The 26,710-nt window shown below is 42.6% G+C and overlaps 2 protein-coding genes across 5 annotated transcripts; both read left to right on the top strand.

Annotated features, from left to right (window-relative positions):
- The first annotated feature begins 303 nt into the window (after positions 1–303).
- On the top strand, positions 304–11,203 carry LOC123087078 (uncharacterized). The gene is made up of 10 exons (XM_044508981.1): positions 304–410; positions 1,976–2,137; positions 2,221–2,295; positions 2,656–3,165; positions 3,552–3,902; positions 6,239–6,330; positions 6,418–6,458; positions 6,545–6,606; positions 9,358–9,687; positions 10,708–11,203. The coding sequence occupies exons 2-9, from the start codon at positions 1,988–1,990 to the stop codon at positions 9,676–9,678; spliced, it is 1,602 nt and encodes a 533-aa protein (XP_044364916.1). The 5' UTR covers positions 304–410; positions 1,976–1,987; the 3' UTR covers positions 9,679–9,687; positions 10,708–11,203.
- Positions 11,204–13,520: 2,317 nt separating this feature from the next.
- Positions 13,521–22,872, top strand: LOC123087080 (uncharacterized). Of its 4 annotated transcripts, XR_006441225.1 has the most exons (11): positions 13,521–13,618; positions 15,366–15,527; positions 15,613–15,687; positions 16,059–16,568; positions 16,955–17,305; positions 18,175–18,266; positions 18,356–18,396; positions 18,491–18,552; positions 19,893–20,190; positions 21,946–22,058; positions 22,220–22,872. XR_006441225.1 is itself a non-coding variant. In XM_044508982.1 (9 exons), exons 2-9 carry the CDS (start codon positions 15,378–15,380, stop codon positions 19,992–19,994), a joined length of 1,383 nt encoding a protein of 460 aa, XP_044364917.1. In that variant the 5' UTR covers positions 13,521–13,618; positions 15,366–15,377; the 3' UTR covers positions 19,995–21,132. The 4 variants fall into 4 exon arrangements, 1 of the variants encoding a protein (XP_044364917.1); XR_006441226.1 differs by lacking the exon at positions 22,220–22,872 and having other exon boundaries at positions 18,360–18,396; positions 21,946–22,201; XR_006441224.1 differs by lacking the exon at positions 22,220–22,872 and having other exon boundaries at positions 21,946–22,200.
- Positions 22,873–26,710: the final 3,838 nt, after the last annotated feature.

Below are 26,710 nucleotides of genomic sequence, written 5' to 3'. Positions count from 1 at the left end.
AATCCATGACATTTGAAAAAAGTTCACTAAAAAAGTTGGCAAAAAACTGGAAAAATTACGTGGATTTGAAAAAAAATCATGAAATTTGAAAAGAAGTTCTTGAAGTTGAAAGTTTTCACAAATTCTATTTTTTATGATTTTCCTAAAATTTCACTTAATTGAAAAAATCAGACAAAATAAAAAATTTCAAAAGTAAAATAAAACAAAAACTCAGAATAAAACAGAACAAAACCCGGTTCGAAAAAAAAACAGAAACAAAAAGGAAAAAAGTGCTTTATGGGCTGGCCCATTTTGAATCGGATGGTTCTGGTTGTTACTTTTTTCGCTTAGTGGCCGACGTGCCGTCACCTCCCTCCAGATCCGCGGCGAGATATCAGCTCCCTCCAGATCCGCGGCGAGCTGTGAACGAGGTACTACCATCGCACCGCACGGACACCGCTCTCGTTGATATCTGATCTGTTATGTATGGTTTGTGATGAAGTGTGCCGAATCTTGCCCTAGAGATGAAATTGTCGGTCGGGCTTTCTCTGATACGTTTACGATCGACTACAGCTGATTATATAATGCCTAGATAAATTATTGTTGTTGCATCGTTCTTGATTGATATATAATTTCCGATCTATAGAACTAGCTGAGGTTCTCTGTAATAAAGAGCTAATGTCTCGTCCCATATCGTCAAGCCTTGTTGATTTTATTTCTGACTGTTGATTCACAAGTTCCTTACAAAGAGATGTGGTGGTTATTTCAAGTGAAAGGAACTCGTGACAAAAAAACACAAACCGGATGCATTAGCACTGGCTGTATCTTGAAAAAGATGGAATCTTTCCCTAATCGGAAGAAGGGGATGAATCCTTTGCAGGTCAGAAGAAATATATCATCAGATAAGCAGCTAAATTGGAGCCGGGGGTGGTGGCAGTGGATGTGGGGGTTGGGGGTGGGGGGATGGGGTTGGGGTTGGTGGGGGCGATGGGGTTGCCTGAGGGCCGAGAGGATTTCATGATGTTGGGAGGATGGAGGGAGTGTGGTTTCTGGAATCCTGTCCCACTCGCTCGATGATGAGTGGCTGGAAATACGAGTATGAGATTGGTTTTGGCAGATAGCAAGTCCTTGCCCTCGGGCGTGCCAGTACAGATTGGAGGACGACAAGAGCTTGGACGCTGTTTTAGACCTGTGAAAATGCCAGGCCAGTATGGGACGGGCCTCAAGAAACTCCTCGTGACCGCGCAGCCGCAAATCCCTCTGCTCTTGCCTTGTTGTAAGGCCAAGTTTGAAACAACTATCTGCTTTAAAGTTCTGATCAGCATTCACTGGTTACAGCCCTCAGATTCTATATTGTTCCTCGTGTCAGAATGTCAAATCTGAATCTTGGACTGAACGCTTAGTTTTCTTGAACCTCGTTTTGTCGGCGCAGTATTTAGTCTCAGTTGCTTCCTAGCCATCTGTATGTGTATCTACTCTGCGAGTTGTATATAAGACAATTGAGTCATGACGTGCTTTTTTTATATGTGAAGTAAATATGATACTCAAAATGCAATTCCTGTTTTTTGTTTGGTTGGTTTGCTGACCTTATGCATGCGAAGATTTCTCATTGTGCTTTGAGTGGCGTCAGTAAGGGCAAGTTAGCTATTTGTGGGAGCCATTAACCAGTGAATATCTACTTCTTGTTGAACTGTAACATCAAATATAGCTTTTGGTTCTAGATTTTCATAATTTATATGCACCGGAGTTTCTAGCACCTGGTCAACTGGTATTTGATAAACTTGTTTGGCCCTTCATTTTGCATATAGCATCAGGATTTATACATAGTAAATGTAATGTTTTCTATTTGCAGCACATGTTTATGCTTCCGCGATGCGCAATCCATTTTAGATTGGACTCATTTTATCTCAGGGTCTTCTGTATCATTGTTTGACCATGGCAGGATTGTAGTAATCTTGTTTGGAGCATAATTCAAAATTAAATTTCCTTGTTTCAGAAAAACGGAAGTATGGAATTGAAATTTGAGGAGGTTGCTGCCCTAGACAAAGATAACGTTAATGGTGAAGATGGATCAATTACAGTAAGAAGTGCGTATCCACTGGGTCCTTGCCCTCACTTTGAATATACTGAGGGAATCGATATGACAAAGATCGATGAGGTATGATGACTATCCATCTCTGTGATATTCTTTCCCCTTCTTTTTTCTTTCCCAGTGCTGACTCTTGACATCCTCTCTTTCAGCTTATGGCAGAAAGGTCTCTTTCCATGGCCAAGTCCAGAGCAAATGACATAATCATCCCAGACCCTACTCCTGAGGTTTTTGTTACCTTACCTTCATTTACAGAATCCGTTTGATGAGTCATTCCATTATATTAGTTGTTTGGTTTAACTCTGTAATATTATTGGGTACTTACGTTTACTGAAACAATATATTTATTGTTGTCATATATGAACCTTAGATAGGAACCATGATAGCTTTAGACCCCCTTGCTTTTTCTTCTCTCCTTGTTGGTACCTCATGTTCGGTATCTGTAGCCTACACAACTTGCTTGGGTTACAAGGTTTTGTTGTTTTATTGTTGTTGTTGTCATATATTCACCTCCAGTTAATTTTGTTGTGCTTTTAGTCGGATAACTGATGCCTTTCATCTTTTTCGACTGTGACGGATCCATCTAGTGGGTGTGTGATGACTTCTTCGACAAGTATGCCAAATTGGAGGCCATCTTTTTAAAAGATAATGTCCGGTGCTTCCTCCGATTATTCAGGAACGGTGGGGCCAAGGCCATGTCATGGGATCTTTCCATCACAGCAGAAACCTTAACCTTCTTGGTCAGTTTCAATGCCCTGCAATGTGCACAACTTGTGTTGGAGGGCGAGGCACCTGAGCTCCGTGAGATGCATGCCAATCCCAACTGCATAAACAAATATGGATACTTCCCGCTCCACCAAGCTGCTGAAAGGTTCTCTGTTGACATGATCAAGCTGCTTTTACGTCATGGTGCATCAGCCAATGTACGCACAGTTGGCAAGGAAATTATTGAGGATCTACTCCCGCTGCATGTCGCAGTAGAGAATACTTGCCTGCATAAGTATCTGGAGGACAATCTGGAGGACAATCTTTCTCCCAGCCTGAATCATCTGGATTATATCTACAATCTTATCCGTCTGCTGTGTCTACCTGAAATGGTCTGTTTCACTTCCCTTCCTTTATGAATTACCACTTTTGCAGCATGACATAAAAGTAACTGTGGTCATACCATAGATCCCTAACAGCTGTTATAATGATATTAGTGATACTAAGGACTGGGCATCCTTTCATCTCCATTTGTCAGAGAAAGTAGAGTTTCTGTTTGTTACTGCATGTTCTTATAGTAAACAATAATGAGTCTTCATTGGACTATACAAAAACTGTTGCTAGTAACTAATTTCATTTTCTTTTCCTTGGAAATTGGACCTAATCCATATTTACTTTGATAGAGGAAACAAAGCGAAATATAGAAAGTTATTTAACTGTATTTGCTTGCATACAAATGCTAAATGCACTTAGATTTTTGTTCCTTGTTGTTCTACAGAAGATCTTCTTGGATACAACTAGACTGCTTGCAGAAAAAACAAATAATCTACTTGAAGAGCTCTGGAAGTACATTGAGGATGGAAAACTTATCCAGTCTGCAGTTCTACTACTGGCTACTCAAGAGCAGATACGTGGAGGTTGTTCCTCCAGTAGTAAGAAAGATGGGTTTGACATTATTAAGAGCAGTATACTGAGGCTTTCATTTGCCTTGATATGGGGGAAAGGTTCAAATGAAATGCCACAGAAGCTTCTGGAGGAAATGAAGGCACTTCATTGCACAGGGCTGCTTGTTGATGTAATTTCCCGTGTCGGTGAACCTCTTTCTGCATACATTCAAGCACATTCAGAGGTACACGTTTTTGGTACATTGCAGCTGTGGTGCCTCATATCTGTTACTAATGTTTTAATATTATTTGTAAATACATGCACTAGTCTTAGCAAGAAGTATGTTAATAATCTGATGTCAACTGAAAAGAACAATATCTTATGCTCCCTCCGTCTGGGTTTACGGGGCTGGCGGGCGTCCGGACAACAGCCACGCCTGCTTCTGACCACCCAAAACCCTCCTTCCTCTCCCGCACGCGTTCCCGCCAGGCGCCAGCTACCCACATTCATGCTGATGTAGAGCAGCCGCTCTATATTGAAGCCGACACAGAGCGGATGCGACCTCTCACTGGCTCTGCCATTAAAGCGGTGTGCCGGCCGAGGGTGCCGCCCGTTGCACGTCTGGCTGAACACGCCTCCTCGCCGTATTCAAACATCTCCATTAAACCCGTGTGTGCCGAGACACCTACTTCGGCCACACGTCTGTTCATGAGTGGGTCGGCATTAACCACAACGCCGTGCAAGGTCCTCTCGTCAGGCGGCTATTTAAAGGAGGCCAGACGCCGGGCAAGAATTGCACCACTCCACCGCCTCCCATCTTGCCCTTCCACCATTTTCTCCACCCTTCCGATGGCATCCGACGAGCAGGAAGAGCAGTTCACCGGCATAAAAGCCGGCTGGGTGGCCCGCCGAGCCCATCGGATACGAGTCAGGCAACTCGCTGCTCCACCTCCCTCGCCTAGCCCAACGGAGCAAGTTGCCTCTCCAAGCTGGCGCGTGGTTCAACAACTTGCCGCTCCAAGCTAGTTCGCGAAGGAGTGGCGAGTTGCTCCAAGCAGGGCACGCGGGGGAGCACGGCGGAACGGGCATCGTGGCTGCCATGGGTGAGGCCATCCCCCGTACCATCCGCCGTCAATGTTGGCGGAACCACGCTCGGTCAGTGGAGAAATACGTGGAGATCGACGAGTCGGTGGCGACCAGTGCGTCCGCGCCCGCCGCCGCCGTTAACATCGAGGAAAAGTAGAACACGGGAGGCCACCGCCGCTTGGGTCCCAGGAAGGCCACTGCCGATGCGTCGCCGGCGTGCACAGTCGGTGACTTCATCGGTTCAGCGCAGACCATCGTCGACCCACGCATCGGCTTCATGGAAGCGGAGTACGCACCCTTCCCCTCCGGCTGAAGCACCCCCTTTGCCACTCGATGAGCGGCGCAGCCGGACATAGGGAAGATACGGGGGAAGAGTATACCTCCAGGGCTAACAGGGCTCCTGGCAGTCCGATGAGCGGGCTGTCGGACATGGGGAAGACAAAGGGATCCGCCGCGGCTGGCCGTAGACTAGTGTACATACTTTTACCTTTTTAATGGTTCAGCGTTGGAGATGCCCTTAGCAACAAAATAGCATGTATGAACATCAAGTGTTTTGCCAATGCTATTGCATGGTGCATGAATAGAGAACATGCTAAGAGTAACGTGGTTACTCTTGCTCCTCAAAAAAAAAAGAATAGAGAACATGCGCTTGTGTCATTTCTCTCTGTCTATTTTCGACGCATGGCAGATAAACTAGCAAAAATGAGCACTTCCATGTTTTCATGGCCGCAGCTGTTTGGCAGGGCTCCAGCTCCAAATATTCTAGGTGCTGGAGCCGGGGTATGTTAAGGGTGTTGACATGAGCCTTCTTTGTTCATGTTAGACTGGAAATTTATGCTTAAGATACAAAATTTAGCCTACAAACTCCAGGTTCTGCAAGAAATAGGGAGTTGTAGCTCATACCTTAACTTCTCTGTGGCTCTGGAGGACAGTCTAATTCAATTCAAAAACACTAGGTGTATGCAATTCATGACTAACCTTTTTAGTTTGTCTGAACTTTATTTTATTTCATATAGCCTAAATCAAATACGTTTATTATAGTTGGAATTTGAGTAACTGTAAAGTTTAGTCAAGTGTGATGCGGTTCTTGACTACTTTTCAAGGTCTGGATCATAAGCTTTGGACTACAAAACTTGTGGCAGCTAACAGGTTTTGCTTTAAGATATCAAAGATACATCAATCTAGATGAATCCACATAGGTATATTATGTACTCCCTCCGTCCCATAATGTAAGACGTTATTACATCTGATATGTGTACATTATGGGATGGAGGGAGTAGTTTATAAAACCTAGTAGTGATTGTATGTTTGTAACTGTTTTTGCACACTGTTCTATTGCCTTCCAATTCATGTTGTATAACTGCAGTTTCTCCTTCAAACAGTTTTTTCCATCATCTCGCTGCTTACCCTTGGTTATATGTTTGCTAAATTGTATATACAGTAGATCTGTGTTAGCCATATATTGCCTTATACAACAGTTTGTATGTCATGTAGGTGCCCCATGCTGAGGTCTTGGAACATGTTTCATCTATCCTGAAGGAGTATGGATTTTGCCCTACTGGAGATTCCATGGACACTTTAAACCTGTACTACTCTTTGTATTACTTCACACAACAATTTTCTATGTAAATAAATGGTCGTTTTGCTGATTATTTTATTTTATCTTCTTGAAGCCAGCCTTATGACTGCAAAATGTCGAACGGAGAGTCATGTGGTACAGTTGTGTCAGGCTCAAGTGATTCTTGTTAAGTTTATCAAACATGAGTCTAATATCTCCTTTTTTCTTTAAATGGATAATAGGGTCTACAGATGCAAACAGGGCAGCTATGAAAACAGCCAATCTGCATGCTGCAAAGGAAAAGGTAATGCGTCTACTTTTGGATAGACTGATGGTGGTTGGTAATGAGTAACAATGTTGTGGCGGCAAAATGAAAGGAAGCTATAAGAAATTTTGCCCTTTCCCCTTTCTTTCACCTTATTTAAAATTATGTGAAGTGAAAATTTCCCAAATTGACGAATCCCATGAAGGCTTTTGGATACATAGTAAAATCTTTGTTTTAAGGTTTGCTTTTTTGACCTTTGACTGCTCGACTTGCCCTAATCTCGGGTCCAGGTCACTACTGTTGGAGGTGAGGGCCTCTCCCTTATGGCATGGGAGCACAGTACACAAACACAAGTCACCATTAGACCTTAATGCTAATTTTGGTGCAGCAGCACCGAGCAGCTTTGCCTACACCTTATGGCAGCACAAAATGGGTCACTAACTAGAGCACAAAGTGATGGTTTTGGTGCTGCAAAGCTGGGTGCTTTCTAGTGGTGTATTCATCCATATTTAAAGAGTACAAGTATTCGCGTTCTAATGGACTTCGGCTACTGAACCTGGACAGGTTCAAGCTGCTTCTAGTGCTCATTAATTGAGCTACTCCCTCTGATCCATATTACTTGTCGCTCACATGGATGTATCTAGACGTATTTCAGTGCTAGATACATCCATTTGAGTGACAACTAATATGGATCGGAGGAATACAAAATATCTAAATTCTAGCCTACAATAATACCTAGTTTGTGTTCACACACACTGCCTACAATACCGTGTGTGTGTATATAAACTAGGTTTTACTACTAGGACAAAGAACCAAAAAAAAGGCAGCTTGGTGCATGTAGCTCCCGCTTGTGCAGGGTGTGCAGGGTCCGGGAAAGGTCTGAATATTTTGGGTTTTTTGTACGCAGCCTTCCCTGCATTTCTGCAAGAGGTTGTTTTCAGGGTTTTCGTACTAGGACAGCCAAGCAGAAAACAGTCAACCAATACTTGTCTGTACGGATGGAACTCTATTTATATATGCAATTCCCCATATCCGACGCACTTGACAGCAATCTTCGCTGCCTTGCTTGCTGGCTAAGCCACCATGGTTGGTTTGCCTTCCTTCTTTGAAGCAGAAAGAAATAGCTAGTTTGGCACTGCTTTGAGTTGCCTCCAAATGCGTATGACCTATCGCAGTGCCATGGCATTCCAACTATGATTCATCTCTGCCATCCTAATGTGTTGTGTTTTCCATCAGATTCTTTACCAAAGAAAAGGGCTAAATGCAATAAAAAGTAGGCATAATTAGCTTAATAAGTTGCTGAACTGTGTAGATTCCAAGTAAGACTTGCACATTGTTGTTATTACTTATTTCCAACAGCTTAGTGTTCTTGAATGATTTGTTGCATCTGAAATTTCTTTCGTGCCTGCGAGAAAGATTCTGATAAAAGAATATGCGGGTAATATAATCGTTGAGGCAATAAAAAATGCATGTTTCAGTTGCTATGTTTGTGCCATGTCTTGTACTGGTTCAATAGCTTATTACCCCCTCCTTTCCGGTTTAAGGGCCCTAGGGCTCATCTTTAAAAAAAATGTTTTTCTGTTTTCTTAGTCTCAATTCTACTACTTACCATCACATGTTCAGATTTTAAGGTGCATTAAATCACTGCATGCAAGAATCAAGAGACAACTCACATATGCATGCACAAGTTCTTGGTCATTTAGTGGTCATGCATGCATGCGTTGTAATTAATGCATCGATAACACAACTTTTTGGGGAAAACGAGTGTACTAATCAAGTAATTTTGCAAACTACAAAATTTATTCCACCACTCACCATCTATCTTGGTTGGAGGAATTTTCAAATTAAGCCCTATAAACCGGAAAGGAGGGAGTATGTTGCTTTAGGCTGGTCATAGTGGGAGTAATTTAGCTAGTAACATAGTGCAACCCAAGATAACTTTGCTTATGTGGCATGTACTAGTTAATGGGGAGGTGTTTTGAGTAACATAATATGTTACCATCGCATAACACTTATGACATGTTTTGAGTTACATAAAATGAGTCTACAAGCTAATAAATACAACCACCTTTGACACTACCTCTATGTTACTCCCCACTATGAATGTAGTAACATACTTAGACTAGTGTCATATGCATGATACTAGTGTAAGTTACTCCCCACTATCATAGTAGTAGTAACATAACATACCCCAAGGCAAATTTGCTTATGTGGCAAGAATTTAATGAGGGGAGAGATGCTTGTGGTGACATAATATGTTACTTAACACACCCTGAGGCAAAATGAGTCTACATCTCAATTAATGAAGGCTTGCATCCATATGTAACTATCCATTAGAGCATGGTTAATAATATAGCCAGCTGCTGACTATATGAAACTGCCATGTCACCTGTACTCATCATTCATAGTCACTTTATACAATAGTGTAGGCTATAAGGTTGGCTATCTTATCTCTTTCTCTTTCTTCACATTTATTGTAATTGCCTTGGAATACACATAGCTAGGCTCTTGCATGAGAGCCTACTTTCTTTACTTTCTCACATCTTTACTTTCTATAAGCCCACTATCATACTTGCTCTTATGGAGGTAGTAACATAGACTAGTAACATATGCATGTTACTAGTCTAAGATACTTCCCACTACTTAATTACTGCACTGTAGTAACGTCATTCATATCTTATGATACCCAATTTTGTGTATTGATCAACATACAACATCTCAAGTGAGAGGTGCTGGCTGATCATGCTCATCTGGTTTCTTATGTTGTATCTGTATTGCAATATGTGACAGGCTGCGAGAAAGGAAGCAGGTGGAGGATGGGATCCCACATATGCAAGGAGAAGTTTTTCCCCATATTGGAGATCAGTGTTACAAGCCCGGTTTCCTGTGAAGGTGTATCCAGCCTATGCAAGAACAGATGCTAGGTCTGGGCTTGATCTTGAACAACTCCGTGTCTCTCTGAGAAGCTTAAAGGGCAATGGATCTACTCCAACTCCAAATATAGTCCTTCCGGTGCGAAGGATCTCACCACTTACAAAAAATAATCAACCCACAAGGCGCTTTATCACTACTGCTACTGGTGCATTCAAGCTCTTGAAGGCGCTAAAGTAGAGTAGAAAGGTATGCCAGGAGTTTCATCTCACTGTCCCAAGTTTTCTAAACATGCACCACATAAACACATGGAAAGAAAGAGTTGTCGTGCTGCCACCTTTAACTAGTAAGATAAGTTGTTGATATAACATTAAGGAGTGGTGATTTGCTTGATAGGGTTGGGTATTCTATTATTTTGTCATTTTCCCGCTGTTGTAAGTTTGTAGTTTCCATGTTCTTCTACTTCAACACGGCTACGCCAAGCTTGGGTGTATGTTTGTTTGCTTGGCAATGAGCAACCCTGCTGTTATATCTTTCCTCCAACTGGTCCATATGCAAATAATTTAGATGATAGTGACATCCAAATCCTTGTGGATGTAAAGCAACAGAGATGTACTTACTGTGTAGTATGTTAGCCCTGGAAATGTACAGCACATTTGATCTTAGTAGTCATCCTAACACCGATAATGTGGGTTGAGAAGCCAGTGCTCAATGTGGTGCTGCTCCATTAACTAAACCATGTGAAAGCTGAGCTAATAATGAGTGGCTTCTATTGATGCCCACTGACAACAAGTTGTTTAGAAGCTTTCAAGTGCTTCTTCAACCTCCTGCACGTAGACATGCTTTGTGTTCAGTTATTTGTCCTTAGTGTTGCCTAACAACCCACTACTACTTGCTTACACATCCTTGTCCGAATAGACACAGGTGAAGACCTTGGTTGGTAGGCTGGGTTCTTTCATGTCGCATCATAGTAGGTCATTGATAATTGGATGTGGAGATGCAGTCCTACCTTAAGCTTATGTCCTATGACAACCTCTAAAGTTTGTACTCCAGTTGATCACTAAAGTAAAGCTAGTGATCTCTGAATTGAGTGTGAAAAAGGATTTGGCTTCAACTAAATTTTTGGCTTTTGATGCCGAACAATGTGTCAATGAGCCTGAACCTGCATTAGCATGGGAGAATTTCATTTCCTTTCTGTCCATGTCAGTTTTCATTTTCTATCCAAGTTCTGATTTTGTTGATTTCCCCCCATTTTGGTGAACTCTGCAGGGGGCTCAACTTCTTGGAAATAATCGGGTTGATCAGCATCATCAGCATAACCTTGTCACCAGGGAGGCGATATGAGGTTTTAGACTGATTCCTGACCATAATCTGTGATTCGAGTCATGTAGATGTGGTGGTGTCCTGTAATGTATGTCAAATGTGTGCGTGGTCTGTTCTAGTCTCGTCGCGGAATAAGTCTGGATGGAGGAATTCTCTCGAAAAAGAGAAGACTGGATGGAGATGGCTCGTAACATTGAGGTTTAGCCTTTGCACAGTTTCAAGTACGCTGGAAAATCTGCGATTTTGTTGTCTGCACCTCTCGACTGGACCGTGGCAATGTTTAACGTTATCTCTGATTTTTTTTTAAACTTCAATGTTGTACTAGCACACATGTCCGTGTGTTGCAATGGGAGAGGGAGAAAAAATATATATTTTGCAGTGTCAAAAAACGTCTTACATTATGGGACGGAGGGAGTAACTCTAAAACATGTACTATTAACAAGCTTCAGAGATCATACTGAGACTCGCTGATTTTAACTCTTAAGGACGAGCCTAGCAAAATGACACGAAAAGTTCACGTCAAAACGCTATTCTGATTGTCACATCACACATTGATCGTGTCGGAGCGAATGTCAATTTTCATGAAGCAGGTTGGCCAGATTCAGGAAACACGTGTAAAGTGTAGTGTTATTATTAGGTTATAGACTTATATTGTATTGGAATATGTGATGTTACGGTAACTAGCTAAATTACTGAAACTATCTCTCTCCTCATTAACTCATTGCCATATAGGCAAATTCGCTGAGTTGGACTTTATGTTACCGTTAAAGTTACTCCCACTATGACTAGTTTTATAGCTCGGACCCTGCTGCTTTTAGACCTGGCAAACAACCTGGTGTCGGCGGAGGTTTGACCAGGCACATTCACTATCTGTTTCTTTGGATCTTTTGTGACCTTGAGACGGGTGAGTATGGTGCTCAAAGTGGCCGAGACAATCTTGTACTCCCCCCTTCCTAAATGTAAGCCATTTTAGAGATTCTAATATGGACTGAATGCGGAACAAAATGAGTGAATCTATATTTTAAAATATGTCTATACATTTATTCGTAGTTTGTATTGAAATTTTAAAAGTTTTATATTCAGAAACGGAAGGAGTACTTGTGCATGATAAAATCGTTGTTGGAAGGTAAGGGAATCTCCAACGGCAATCCGCAAATTCCTCTGGTATATGTCTGTTTTTGTGTTCAGACATGGTTTGCAGATATGATACGGGAGGGAGCCATCCAACGCTAATTACAAAGTATCCGACTGGGAGGAGAAAACGTAGGTGGGGACCATGCATATGCTGGGATATTGTGGTGTGGTGTCCGGTTGGGAGGAGAGAGAGGAGAGGGGGACTATGCGTGTGCAGATAGAGAGAGTAGAGAGCAGGACCACGCAGATGCTTTTGGTTGGTCAAGTGGATGTCCGGACTTCAGTATAGCTCCTCATGTTTGTCTTCACTTTGCCAGAAAACGAACGTTCAAACTACTTCGTGGACTGCTGCAGGACCACGTTGGATTGCAAAAAGTGAACAAAAGTGTCCGGTGAGACATACCGAAGTTTTGCGGTCTCCCTTGAAGATGTTAAAAGATTATGGATGTCGCCTAGAGGGGGAGGGGGTGAATAGGCGATTTAAAATAATTACGGTTTAGGCTTGAATACATGCGAAATAAACCTAGTGGTTAATTTGTCAAGCACAAAATCTACAACGAATAGGCTCACCTAGGTGCACCAACAATTTATGCTAAGCAAGATAAATAGTTAAGTGATAGCAAGATATATAACATGAGACACTATGTCTATCACAAAGTAAAGTGCATAAGTAAAGGGCTCGGGTAAGAGATAAACGAGGCACGTAGAGACGATGATGTATTCCGAAATTCACACCCTTGTGGATGCTAATCTTCGTTCGGAGCGGTGTGGAGGAACAATGCTCCCCCAAGAAGCCACTAGGGCCACCGTAATCTCCACACACCCTCGCACAAACAAGATGTCGTGATTCCACTAAGAGACCCTTGAGGGCGGTCACCGAACCCGTACAAATGGCAACCCTTGGGGGTGGTCACCGAATCCATACACTTTGGCAATCCTTGGAGGCGGTCACCAAAACCCGTCAAATTGCTCGGGGCACCTAATTGGAGACCCCGACGCTTGACCAGAGCTTTACACCATAATGATTGAACTCCGACAGCACCAACCGTCTAGGGCACCAAGGCACCCAAGAGGACAAGCTCTAGGGTGCCCAAACACCCAAGAGTAGCAAGCTTCTCAACTTCAGTTCCACGTATCACCGCAGAGAACTCAAACTGATGCACCAAATGCAATGGCAAGGGCACACAGAGTGCCCAAGTCCTTCTTTCCCAAATTCTAACAAAGCAACTAATACTAGGAAGGAAAATGAGAAGAACGAAGAAGACCTCTATACCAAATCTTATAATTATCCACATCATTTCAAGAAAACCACCTTTTTCCCATGCCTACAGTTATCTGGGAAGATTTCTCTAACTGTTTTGAGTGTGTGCTCTCGGCACTAACTTCTGAAAATACTCAAATTAAATACTCAAAACACAACAAAAAACTCAAAATAAAACAGAACAAAACCCGGTTCAAAAAAAACAGAAACAAAAAGGAAAAAAGTTCTTTATGAGCTGGCCCATTTTGAATCGGATGGTCTGGTTGTTACTTTTTTCGCTTAGTGGGCTAGTGGCCCAGGTGAGGGCCGCCGCGATATTTGCACGCATAAAGAACATGCTATAGCCACCCCCAAGCTCCCATTTCCCAGACCCACACGCAGCCAGCCACATACCGTGAGGAGCGAGGGGAGTGGCCGACGTGCCGTCACCTCCCTCCAGATCCGCGGCGAGCCGTGAACGAGGTACTACCATCGCACCGCACGGACACCGCTCTCGTTGATATCTGATCTGTTATGTATGGTTTGTGATGAAGTGTGCCGAATCTTGCCCTAGAGTACTGATGAAATTGTCGGTCGGGCTTTCTCTGATACGTCTACGGTCGACTACAGCTGATTATATAAAGCCTAGATAAATTATTACTGTTGTATAGTTCCTGATTGATCTAGTTTCCGATCTATCAATTCGCTGACGGTTCTCTATAATGAACATCTAATGTCTCGTCCCATATCGTCAAGCCTTGCTGTTTTTTTTTGTGACTGTTGATTCACAAGTTCCTTACAAAGATATGCCGCGGTTATTTCAAGAGGAAGGAACTCGTGTCAAAAAATCACAAACCGGATGCATTACCACTGGCTGTATCTTGAGAAAGATGGAATCTTTCCCTGATCGGCAGAAGGGGATGAATCCTTTGCAGATCAGAAGAAATATATCATCAGATAAGCAGTTAAATTGGAGCTGTGGGGTGGTGGCAGCGGAGGTGGGGGTGGGGGTGGGGGACAAATGGGGTTGCCTGAGGGCCGAGAGGATTTCATGATGTTGGGAGGATGGAGAGCGTGAGGTTTCTGGAATCCTGTCCTACTCGCTCGGTGATGAGTGGCGGAAATATGAGATTGGTTTCGGCAGATAGCAAGGCCTTGCTCTCGGGCGTGCCAGTAAGATTTGGAGGACAACGACAAGAGCTTGGATGCTGTTTTAGACCTGTGAAAATGCCAGGCCAGAATGGGTCGGGCCTCAAGAAACTCCTCATGACTGCGCAGCTGTAAATCCCTCTGCTCTTGCCTTGCTGTAAGGCCAAGTTTGAAACAGCTATCTGCTTTAAAGTTGGGATCAGCATCTGCTGGTTACAGCCCTCAGATTCTATGCTGTTCCTCGTATGAAAATGTCAAATCTGGACGTTGGACTGAAAGCTTAATTTTCTTGAACCTCGTTTTGTCTGCGCAATATTTATTCTCAGTTGCTTCCTAGCCATCTGTATGTGTATCTACTCTGCGAGTTTTATATAAGACAACTGAGTCATGATGTCCTTTTTCTATACGAAGTAAATATGATACTCAAAATGCAGTTCCTGTTTTTTGTTTGGTTGGTTTGCCGACCTTCAGCATGTGAAGATCTCTCATTTTGCTTTGAGTGGCATCAGTAAGGGCAAGGAGAGCCGTGATTCTGGACCATGGTTCAGCCGAACCTATGGTCGACGTCGTACGATTCAACATCCTGCTACATGTGGATCCACGTCACGCATTGTTTAACATGCAAACAGCTCCCATCATGCATTTTTTAATCAATCATGCACGGATCCTTATGAAAAGTGCCCATAGATCAATGGTGTCGAGCGTAGGTTCGGCTGAACCATGGTTCCGTATAACATTTTCGTAAGGGCAAGTTAGCTATTCATGGGAGATGTTGAACAGTAACATCAAATTTAGCTTTTAGTTCTAGATTTCCATAATTTATATGCACAGGAGTTTCTAGCACCTGGTCAACTGGTATTTGATAAACTTGTTTGGCCCTTCATTTTGCATATAGCATAAGGATTTATACAGAGTAAATGTAGTTTTCTATTTGCAGCACATATTTATGTTTCAGTGATGCGTGACCCATTTTAGATAGAACTCATTTTATCTCAGGGTCTTCTGGATCATTGTTTGACCATTGCAAGCCTTGTAGTAGTCTTGTTTGGAGCATAATAAAAATTAAATTTCCTTGTTTCAGACAAACTGAAGGATGGAATTGAAATTTGAGGAGGTATCTGCCCTAGACAAAGATAACGTTAGTGGTGAAGATAGATTAATTACAGTAAGAAGTGCGTATCCACGGACCCGTGGCCCTCACTTTAAACTCACTGAGGGATTTGATATGAGAAAGATTGAAGAGGTATGATAACTGCCCATCTGTGTGATATATTTCTCCCCCTTCGTTTTTCATTCCCAGTGCTGACTCTTGACATTCTCTCTTTCAGCTTATGCTAGAAAAGTCTGTTTCAATGGCCAAGTCCATAGCAAATGACATAATCATCCCAGACCCTACTCCCCAGGTTTTTGTTACCTTCATTTATGGAATCCGTTTGATGTTTCATTCCACTATATTAGTTATACTTTGTAAAGCTGTAATATTATGGGGTACTTACGTCTACTAAAACAATATTTTTATTGCTGTCATATATATGAACCTTAGATAGGAACTGTGATAGCTTTAGATCTCCTTGCTTTCTGTTCCCTCCTTGATGGTGCCTCATGTTCGGTATCTTTAGCCTACACCAACTTGCTTGGGTTACAAGGTTTTGTTGTTTTTTATTGTTGTTATCATATATGCACCTCCATAGACCACAAGAGAATTAATTTTGTTGTGCTTTTAGTTGGATAACTGATGCCTTTCACCCTTTTCAATTGTGATGGATCAATCTAGTGGGTGTGTGATATCGTCTTCGACAAATACGCCAAATTGGAGCCCATCTTTTTGAAGGATAGTGTCCAGTGCTTCCTTGGATTATTCAAGAGCTGTGGGGGCAGGGGCATGTCATGGGATCTTACCATCACTGCACAAACCTTAACCTTCATGATCAGTTTCAATGCCCTGCAATGTGCACAACTTGTATTGGAGGGCGAGGCACCTGAGCTCCGTGGGATGCACGCCAATCCCAACTGCATAAACAAATATGGATACTTCCCGCTCCACCAAGCTGCTGAAAGGTTCTCTGTTGACATGATCAAGCTACTTTTACGCCATGGTGCATCAGCCAATGTACGCACAGTTGGCAAGGAAATTATTGAGGATCTACTCCCGCTGCATGTCGCAGTAGAGAATACTTGCCTGCATAAGTATCTAGAGGACAATCTGGAGGACAATCTTTCTCCCAGCCTGAATCATCTGGATTATATCTACAATCTTATCCGTCTGCTGTGTCTACCTGAAATGGTCTGTTTCACTTCCCTTCCTTTATGAATTACCACTTTTGCAGCATGACATAAAAGTAACTGTGGTCATACCATAGATCCCTGACAGCTGTTATAATGATATTAGTGGTACTAACGACCGGGCATCCTTTCATCTCCATTTGTCAGAGAAAGTAGAATTTCTGTTTGTTAGTACATGTTCTTATAGTAAAGGATAGTTAGTCTTCATTGAACTTACAAAAACTGTTGCTAGTAACTAATTTCATTTTCTTTGCCTTGGAGATTGTCCCTAATCCATATTTACTTTGATAGGAGGAAACAAAGCGGAATATAGAAAGTTATTTAACACTACTTGCGTGCATACAAATGCTAAATGCACTTAGATTTTTGTTCATTGTTGTTTTACAGAAGATCTTCTTGGATACAACTAGACTGCTTGCAGAAAAAACAAATAATCTACTTGGAGAGCTCTGGAAATACATTAAGGATGGAAAACTTACCCAGTCTGCAATTCTACTGCTGGCCGCTCAAGATCAGATCCGTGGAGGCTGTTCATCCAGTAGTAAGAAAGATGGGTTTGACATCATCAAGAGCAGTATACTGAGGCTTTCATTTACCTTGATATGGGGGAAAGGTTCAAATGAAATGCCACAGAAGCTTCTGGACGAAATGAAGGCACTTTATTGCGCAGGTCTGCTTGTTGATGTAATTTCCCGTGTCGGTGAACCTCTTTCTGCATACATTCAAGCACATTCAGAGGTACACATTTTTGGTACATTGCAGCCGTGGTGACTCAGATGTCTGTTACTTACTGTTTTAATACTATTTGTATTTTACTGTTGTTAGTGCTGTTATCTTAAAAAAACATGCACTAGTCTTAGCAAGAAGTATGTTAATAATCTGATGTCAACTGAAAAGAACAGCACTGTATCTTTATACTCCCTCTGTCTGTGTTTACTGGGCTGGTGGGCCAAATGCTAGGACAGGGCACAACGTAGATTTCTGGTGCTTCACATCCGATTAAAGTGAATGAGTTTTTTTGCCTCACGTAATTAACAAGAGTTGCCCCTGGACGTGCACGCTGTGCATGCTCCTGATATTTATTAGCTCCAAATTTCTCTTCTCTTAGTTATCCAGCCAGCCGATTGTTACACAGGAATAGCAAGGAGATCGAGGGGGAAATCTGCACCTTTAATGCGGACTTAATCACGCGTTCCTATGCTCGCTGTCGCTGGCCTAACACACACGGACAGAGATAGTATTTGAAAACTTTGTTATAATATTTCGTTCTGTTTAACAAATCTATACAGAAATGAAATTCATAAAAAATAACACTTCCTCAAGATCATTAGTTGTTTCACAACCATTGGGTCTGGTACTCTGGTTGCATTGAGTGGCTATAGCATAACCAGCATAACTTCATTCTGTTGCGGATTCCCAGTAAAAAAAGACCGTTGTGTCGAGATTTCTACTGCCTTCTAACTCATTGTATAACTGCAGTTTTCTCCTCCAAGCAATTTTTTCCATCATCTTGCTGCTTACCTTGGTTATATGTTTGCTAAATTGTATCTACAGTAGATCTATGTTAGCCATATATTGCCTAATACAACAGCTTGTATGTCATGTAGGTGCCCCATGAGAAGGTCTTGGAACATGTTTCATCTATCCTCAAGGAGTATGGGTTTTGCCCTACTGGAGATTCCATGGACACTTTAAACCTGTACTACTCTTTGTATTACTTCACACAATAATTTTCTATGTTAATAAATGGTCATTTAGCTGATTATCCTATTTTTTTCCTTCTCAAAGCCAGCCTTATGACTGCAAAAAGTCGGACGGAGAGTCATGCGGTACAGTTGTGTCAGGCTCAAGTGATCCTTTTTTACATTTAACAAACATGAGTCTAATCTCTCCTCTCTATTTTTCTTTATAAATGGATAATAGGGTCTACAGATGCAAACAGGGCAGCTACGAAAACGGCAAATCTGCATGCTGCAAAGAAAAAGGTAATCAATCTACTTTTGAATAGACCGATGGTGTTTGGTAATGAGTAACAATATTGTGGCGGCAAAAATAAAGGAAATTATAAGAATTTCTGCTCTTTCCCTTTTTTTTACACCTCACTTTTTAAAAATTATGTGAAGTAAAATTTTCCCAAATTGACAAATCCCTTGAACGTTTCGGATACATCGTAGAATATTTGTTTTAGGGTGTGTTTTCTTCACTTTCTGCTCACCTTGCCCTAATCTTGTGTCCAGGTCACTGCTGTTGGAGATGATGGTCTCTCCCTTTGGCACAGCAGCACATACACAAACACAAGTAACCATTAGACCTTAGTGCTGATTTTGGTGCAGCAGCACCAAGCAGCTTTGCCTACACCTTAGGGCAGCACCCGCAAAAAAGAGAGCACAAAATGGGTCGCTAACTAGAGCACAAAGTGATGATTTTGGTGCTGCAAAGCTGGGAAGCTTTCTAGTAATGTATTCAGCCATATTTAAAGAGTACAAGTATTCGTGTTCTAATGGACTTTAGCTACTGAACCTGGACAAGGTTCAAGCTGCTTCCAGTGCTCATTAAATGAGCTACAAAATATCTAAATTCTAGCCTACAATACCTAGCGTGTGTTCACACACACATTTATACAAACTAGATTGTGCCACTAGAACAGCCCAGCAAAAAAAGTCAGCAAGACTTGTCTGTACGGACAGGAACTCTATTCATCGATGCAATTCCCCATATCTGACGCACTCGATTGCACTGTTTGCTGCCTTGCTTGCTGCTAAGCCATCAAGGTTGGTTTGCCTTCCTTTCGGCACTGCTTCGAGTTGCCTCCAAATACGTATGCCCTATTGCAATGCCATGGCATTCCAACTATGATTCATCTCTGCCATCTTAATGTGATGTGTTTCCCACCAGGTTCTTTACCAAGGAACGTGTAGATTCCAAGTAACATCAACATTTGGACTTCACCGAGGGGACTTGCACATTGTTGTTATTTCTAACACCTTATTAGTGTTGATTTGTTGCATCTGAAAAAAAAAATTGGTGCCTCCGAGGAAGATTCTGATAAAAGAATATGCAGTGTAATGTAATCGTTGATGCAATAAGAAAAGCATGTTTCAGTTGCTATGTCTGTGCCATGCCTTGTGCTGGTTCAACAACTTAGTATGTTGCTTAAGCATGCTGCTTAATTACTACCCTGTAGTAACGTCATTCATATCTGATGATACCCAATTTTGTGCATTGATCAACATACAACATCTCAAGTGAGAGGTGCTGGCTGATCATGCTGGAATATGGATGTATCTGCTTTCTTATGCTGTATCTCTATTGAAATATGTGACAGGCTGCGAGAAAGGAAGTAGGTGGTGGATGGGATCCCACATATGCAAGGAGAAGGTTTTTCCCATATTGGAGATCAGTATTACAAGCCAAGAACAGATGCTAGGTCTGTGCTTGATATTGAACACCTCCACGCCTCTGTGAGAAACTCAATGGCCAATGGATCTACTCCAACTCCTATTATAATTGGTCCAGTGGGAAGAATCTCACCACTTACAAGAAATAATCAACCCACAAGACGCATTATCACTGCTGCTACTGGTGCATTGAAGCTCTTGAAGGCGCTAAAGTAGAGTAGAAAGGTATGCCATGAGTTTCATCTTGCTATCCCAAGTTTTCTAAACATGCCCCAGATAAACACATGGAAAAAATGAACTGTGGTGCTGCCACCTTTAACTAGTAAGATAAGTATTTTATTATTGTGGCTTATTTTCCCACTGTTTTAAGTTTGTAGTCTCCAGGTTCTTGTACTTCAACACGGCTACGCCAAGCTTGGGTATGTTTGTTTGCTTGGCAATGAGCAACCCTGCAATTATCTCTTTCCTCCAACTGGTCCATATGCAGATAATTTAGATGATTTTGACATCCGAATCCTTGTGGATGGGAAGCAATAGAGATCCACTTAATTTGTACTCCCTCTGATCCATAATAAGTGTCGCAGTTTTGAACAAAAGTTGAACTAACCTTAGTTTAAAATTGCGACACTTATTTTGGATAGTAGGGAGTAGTGTGTTTTAGTTTCTTAGGGAATTCTCAGCCATGGAAAATGTATAGCACATTTGATTTTATGGATATATAGTAGTAGTTAACCGAACATCGATAATGTGGGTAGGTAGCCAGTGCTCAACGCATAATGAGCGGCTTCTATTTTTTTTCTTTCAACTGATGAGCGTATTCTATTGATGCTCACCGACAACATGTTGTTGAGTAGCTTTGGAGTGCTTCTTCAACCTCCTGCACATAGGGACATGCCTTTGTATTCGATTATTCATCCTTAGAGCATCTCCAACAGATGATGTAAAAGTTAGTGCCCAAAAATGATTTTAGGGCAAGAGAGTCTTTGGGCATCAGAAAATTTTCTGCCGTAACAGTGGGGAGGCCAAGAGGCGGATCTGGCGGCAGGGAAGAACTCGGTGGGATGGCGATGGTGATAGCGGAATCCGGCGGTGGGGAAGTTGGGGGCCGGTTGCAAGAGCTCAGGGACAACGGCGAGGTGCTTGGGGCCGGCGGCGCAACGGAGGTTGTCGAGGGGCGGGGCACCGTGGTGGAGGTCGCCGAGGGGCGGGATGGGGCAGTGGGGTGGTGGCTGGGTTCACGGTGGCCGGTGGAGTGGTGGCGGCGGGGGTTCATGGTGGTGGCGGAGTGGTGGTGGCGGCGGTTCACAGTGGTCGGCGGAGTGGTGGAGGCGGTGGCCGGAATCTGCCGATGCGGTGGGGGTGAGGCAGTGGTGGAAGTTCACACTGGCGATTGGGTTCCCACCACAGCCGTAAAAATTTAGGCAGCCACTAGTAATGCTGCGAATATGCAGCACTTGGAGCTAAAATTTGGGGTTCCCAAACAAAATTTCATCACCAAATAGAGATGCATATCTATTGGAGCTAGTTTTTTACCCAAATGCCTCGAACGCAGTTTTTTGGGCACCGCAGCTGTTTTACATCATCTGTTCAAGATGCTCTTGCTTGCCTACGCATCCTTGTCCGAATAGACGCAGGTGAAGACCTTGGTTGGTAGTCGGGGTTCATCCACGTTGCATCATAGATTCATAGTAGATCATTCATAATTGGACGTGGAGATGCAATCCTACCTTAAGCTCATGTCCTATGCCAACCTCTTCAGTTTGTACTCCAGTTGATCGCCAAAGGAAAGCCGGTGATATCTGAATTGAGTGTGAAAAAGGATAGGGTTGAACTAAATTTCTGGCTTACGATGAGTCAATGAGCCTGAAACCTGCATTGGCATGGGAAAACTTCTTTTCCTTTCTGTCCATGTCAGTGTTCATTTTCTAGCGAAGTGGTTCTGATTTCGTCGATTTCCTTCCGTTTTGATGAACTCTGCAGGGGGCTCAACCTGGAAATAATCGGGCTGATCCGCGTCGTCAGCATCAACCTTGTCACGAGGGAGGGGATCTGAGGTTTTGGACTGACGCCTGACAATAGCCACTGTTCAGGATGTAAGTGGACAAATTGCTGGACATTCTGGGACTTGCCCGCACCGGCCACCACTTATGTTGCATCTCCATCCACATCCAGCTTCCATGTACTACCATAGTAGATAGTACCATGCATTACAAAGCAAAAACTAGAAACACTGATACAATGGATCAATTAGCAGATCAAGCAAGAATTCGGTGGGAGCTGGAGGGGGCGGCGGCCGATGAAGGCCCTGTTCGGAATCCCGCTAACTCCACGAAATACGGGGAGCTGGAGAGCCAGGAAACAGGCGCTCCGCCGTTTTCCACTCTAACTCCACCTGCTCCCGGAGTGGAACTGTGGAGTGGAGATACTCTGAACAGGGCGGAAGTTGCTGTCAGGGTACTGGTTCTTGGGACGGAGTCGAGTTCGGTGGCACCTGGCCGGGGGTGTGAGACGGCGGTGCTTCTAGTTCGGCGGCTGTTGGTGTCTCGTGGAGGCTGAGAAGACGAGGAAGAGGTGCTGCTCGGTGGAGAGGAAGGGCGGGTGACGATCGGTGGAGAGCACTCTTTTTTAGGGCTCGGAGCACTAGAGAATGGCATTTTCCCGCTCTGGCCGGGAATCAAAACAACAACGCGGCTGGACTCCATGGGCTTTGTGGGCTATCCCGCATGTCATTTAATTTTACTGGGCACTCACGTATGCTATTTAGATTTAATTTCGTGGGTGGCAGGACATGTGGATGCCGCCACCACTTTACATCCTGAGGTGCTGTGATTCGAGCAATTTTGATGTGGTGGTGTCTTTTAAAATTTGGAGTGTCAGTCTGTTCTATTCTCGTCACGGAATAATATTGGATGGAGATGGTTGGTAACATCAAGGTTTATCTTTTGCACAGTTTCAAGTGCGGTGGAAAAGCCTACTCGGCACTTAAGGCGTGAAATATAGGCTTCACTAGCAAAAGGGTCCGTGCGTTGCAACGGAAGAAAAAAAAAATCATAATCTCCAATGCCCATGATCACATTTTGCTGCATCATCAATATACACAATCACTCTCAATTTTCGTGAAATCATGAAAAAATTAAACTTGTGTACATAGTTGACATCGTGAATATTTTTTAATATTGTTAACACTTCTACAAATTTCCGAACATTTTCTAAAATAAAAAAACATTTGTTGAATTCATGAACATTTTATGCTATTTGCAAAAAAAATGTGATTTTTTTAAACAAATTTCTAGGATCAGCGAACATTTTTGTGGAAATTGGCAAAACCATTTCAGAAATTCATGAACATTCTTTTGATTTAACAAACATTTATTTTTATTTAACAAACAATTTATGAATCAATGAACATTCTATGAATGAATAAACTACTCCCTCCGTTCCTAAATATAGGGTGTATAGTTTTTGGCACGTAAATTAAAGAACGCACATGGAGTGAAAACTTCACAAGTTTTGGGCGAGATTACACCTGACTAATTGACATGAGAAAATAGAGGAGTTTTCCTAATATAAGTAAATGTAATCAAATCCCTAAAAAATATTCAAACGAGTGGTGCAACGCAAGACACCTTATATTTCGAACTTTTTCTAAAAAATCTATACACCTTATATCAAGGAACGGAGGGAGTATTTTGTAGGTCACGAACAGATTTTGCATTTTTATGATATTTTACCATTAATGAACATTTTTTTAATTACAAAATTTTGTTCAATTTCATTAACTTTTATAATACACGAACTGTTTAAAAAATCATAATTTTTTTATTTCATAAACATTTATTTCAAAATTTCCAACATTTTTGGAATAATCAAACATCTTTTATATAATCGTGATCATTTTTTGAATCAACAAATATTTTATGATTTGTTAAACATTTTATTGAAAAATTTTATTTTTCTTATATCTCGGTGCTTTTCTGAAGTCTGAAATCGTGAACATTTTTTAAATTATTGAGTAGAAAAAATTAATAGAAAAATGAAAAATAGAAAATAAAATTTAAAAAACAGGCTGCCCAGACATGGGCCGGTTCAAACACGCGTGTTGCGTCTTCTCCCAGCGCGCATAGCGCGATATAGAAGGCCCCTATTGCATGGGCCAGCCCAGATGAGGGATTCCTGTGTGAAACGTTTTTTATCATTTATAGGTGGCATTGCTGGGTAATATTTTATAATTTTAGGTGCAATTCTCCAATAGCCCGTTATTATTAGGTAGAGATTGTAGATAGCGTACACCCCGTTCGATTCAATGTGGGCCGGCTCATCTAAGGTATCGTCCTCACATAAGTTCTTGTGACCCAAGCTTTTTCTCTTTGTTTTTTTCCTTTTCCTTTTGCTTTTTTACTTTCCTTTTTTATATTTTAAAATCTATTTAGTTTTTTTATAAATTTATGAGCATTTCAATCCACATATTTTCTTAAGAATTTGTGATTTTTCTTTCAAATTTGTCAACATTTGTCAAATTTGTGATTTTTTTCAAGTTCGTAATATTTTTTAAAAGTATCATAATATTTTTCAAATTCATGATTTTTTCATATTCGTGATCATTTTCTCAAATTCATGAGCATTTTTAAAATCCATAAAAAGTATATGATTTACCAAGTTTATTAAAAAGAGCCGATTGTTCTCTAAGAACACTGGACTAGTTATAGCAACTTGAGGAGAAGAAAAACCTACCATCGGGATGGCAAGCGAGCGAGTGGGAGACGCACCAGGGGCTGGGCAACGTCATTGGCAGCCACGAAGGCGGAGAAGGAATGGGCCTAGGCTAAATTGGAGCGGCGGGAGGAGTACAAGGGAGGAGGCGAAGCTTGAGATTGGATTGAGTTGTGCTCGGGGATGGCTGGGAGCCTATGATTACTGGGCCATCGCTTGCCCAAGCGCACTCGCTCGTGTGGCTTGGTGTTGTGAGCGTGTGTTATCTGTGTTGGTCGAGCTACGCGCGAGGCAACGCGGTGAGAAGGAAAGAGAGCGGTGGAGGTGAGTGTAGATCTTCAGCATGCTAATCAAGGTGAAATGGTGCTCTAAGAACCAGCAAGAGCGCCATGGGCGAGTGGCGGGGGAGGGGAATTTTTGTAAGTCAGCAGCTCAGGTGCAAAACCATCCTAAATGTGACGTAAATCCACTCAAGGGCTACATTAAACTGGTTTTAGAGAATCTCTAGCAGATCCTCTAAAACACGATACCACAAATTTTGTTTAAGGGATCATATAAAACAAATTTGTGGTACAGCGGAAGGCACGAAAGAACAAATCCGGTGTACCAATACTGGATAATTTAAACTTAAACTTCACGCCCCATAGTTCACCGGAGTTCATCACACATCTGAACACACAAACTTAAAAACATAGTAGATAAACCTAATCTAAACTACTCTAGGGCTTCAAGTTGAGGTAGTACTCGGCCGCGGAGTTGGATAGAACATACGTGAGCTCGTACCCCTCCTTGGCACCCTCGAGCCGCGCAGAAGCACCTTCTTCACCGGCTGCCACCACCTCATTCGCCTCGTGGAGCTCAAGCTACACCATGCAGATCCCATTGGTGGCCGGCCAAAGGAGGGACCCATCTCGTCGAACTTGCTCCACGCCCTCCGTCCGCTGCTGCGGGAGAGGGCGTCATGCTCCTGCACCCGCTTGGAGTGTCATGCCTCGACCGGGGGGTGGAGGGAGCTGTCGGCCTTGTCATCGTGGTGGGCTCGCTTGTGCGGCCAGAGGCGGAGGACGAAAAAAATTTAAGGTGTGGCAAAGTCTTAAGGAAAGAACTTTTTTGATGCAAATCAAAAGAGTCAATACACACTATAAACACACTACAAACGAAAAACCAAATACAATGAAAATATAGACATGTTTCAATAGAAAAACAACCTAAAACATACCGATAATCAAGCTTTCAATGGCGTCTAGAACGCGCTCGTTAGGTTTCCGTCGCGTCGGCCGTCGGGTGAAGTGTCTGGTCGAGTGCGTGTGCGTCTCAATCAGGTTGTGCGTGCTCGACCCCATTTTTTTAGGCATAAAAGCCACTTTATTGATCAAAATTCCACAGAATATGGGATGCAAGCTGGGTCATGTGGCTAGCCAAGCCACACAATGACACCCCTGAGCTAAAATAAGAGCATATTTAGCTAACCTACGAGCTCCAAAATTAACTTCATGACTTTTAGAAATAAAACTACAGGAAAAAGGAGTTGATCTAGACTTGATTTCCTTAATAATGGCCCCATACGCCCAATGGTTACCTTTCAAGATATCACTGGCCACTTGTTTTCAATCTGACAATATGATAAAGTTTTGGACTTAAAGATCTCGCGCCAATGAGATAGCCTCTCGACAGGCTATAGCCTCCAGAGTTGCGGGATCAAATACCGCGGCAATAATCAAAATAGAACTTCCCAAGAACATGCCCTGGCTATCACGGCAGATCACCGCCGCTGAGCCTCCTCTTTATGCTACGACTCCCGTGTCTATATGTATTTTTGCAAAATTAGCAGGTGGAGCTGGATCGAGACATCGAGTCGTGCTCTGCTTCGTGCTTGGGCGCTGGATCGAGTCGTGCGTGGCCTCGACCGATTCTTGGCCCAATTAGCTGGATGCGTCGGCCCATCTCTTTCTTTAGCGTAAAACTGCCAGCGGTCAAAACAAACGAGCGAGGCAACCGTAAGATACATAGGTACGTATACAATTTTGTTTTGCTC

The sequence above is a fragment of the Triticum aestivum genome, chromosome 4A (assembly GCF_018294505.1).
Source record: "Triticum aestivum cultivar Chinese Spring chromosome 4A, IWGSC CS RefSeq v2.1, whole genome shotgun sequence".
Lineage (NCBI taxonomy): Eukaryota > Viridiplantae > Streptophyta > Magnoliopsida > Poales > Poaceae > Triticum > Triticum aestivum.
This window is presented reverse-complemented; position numbering and strand designations above follow the sequence as displayed.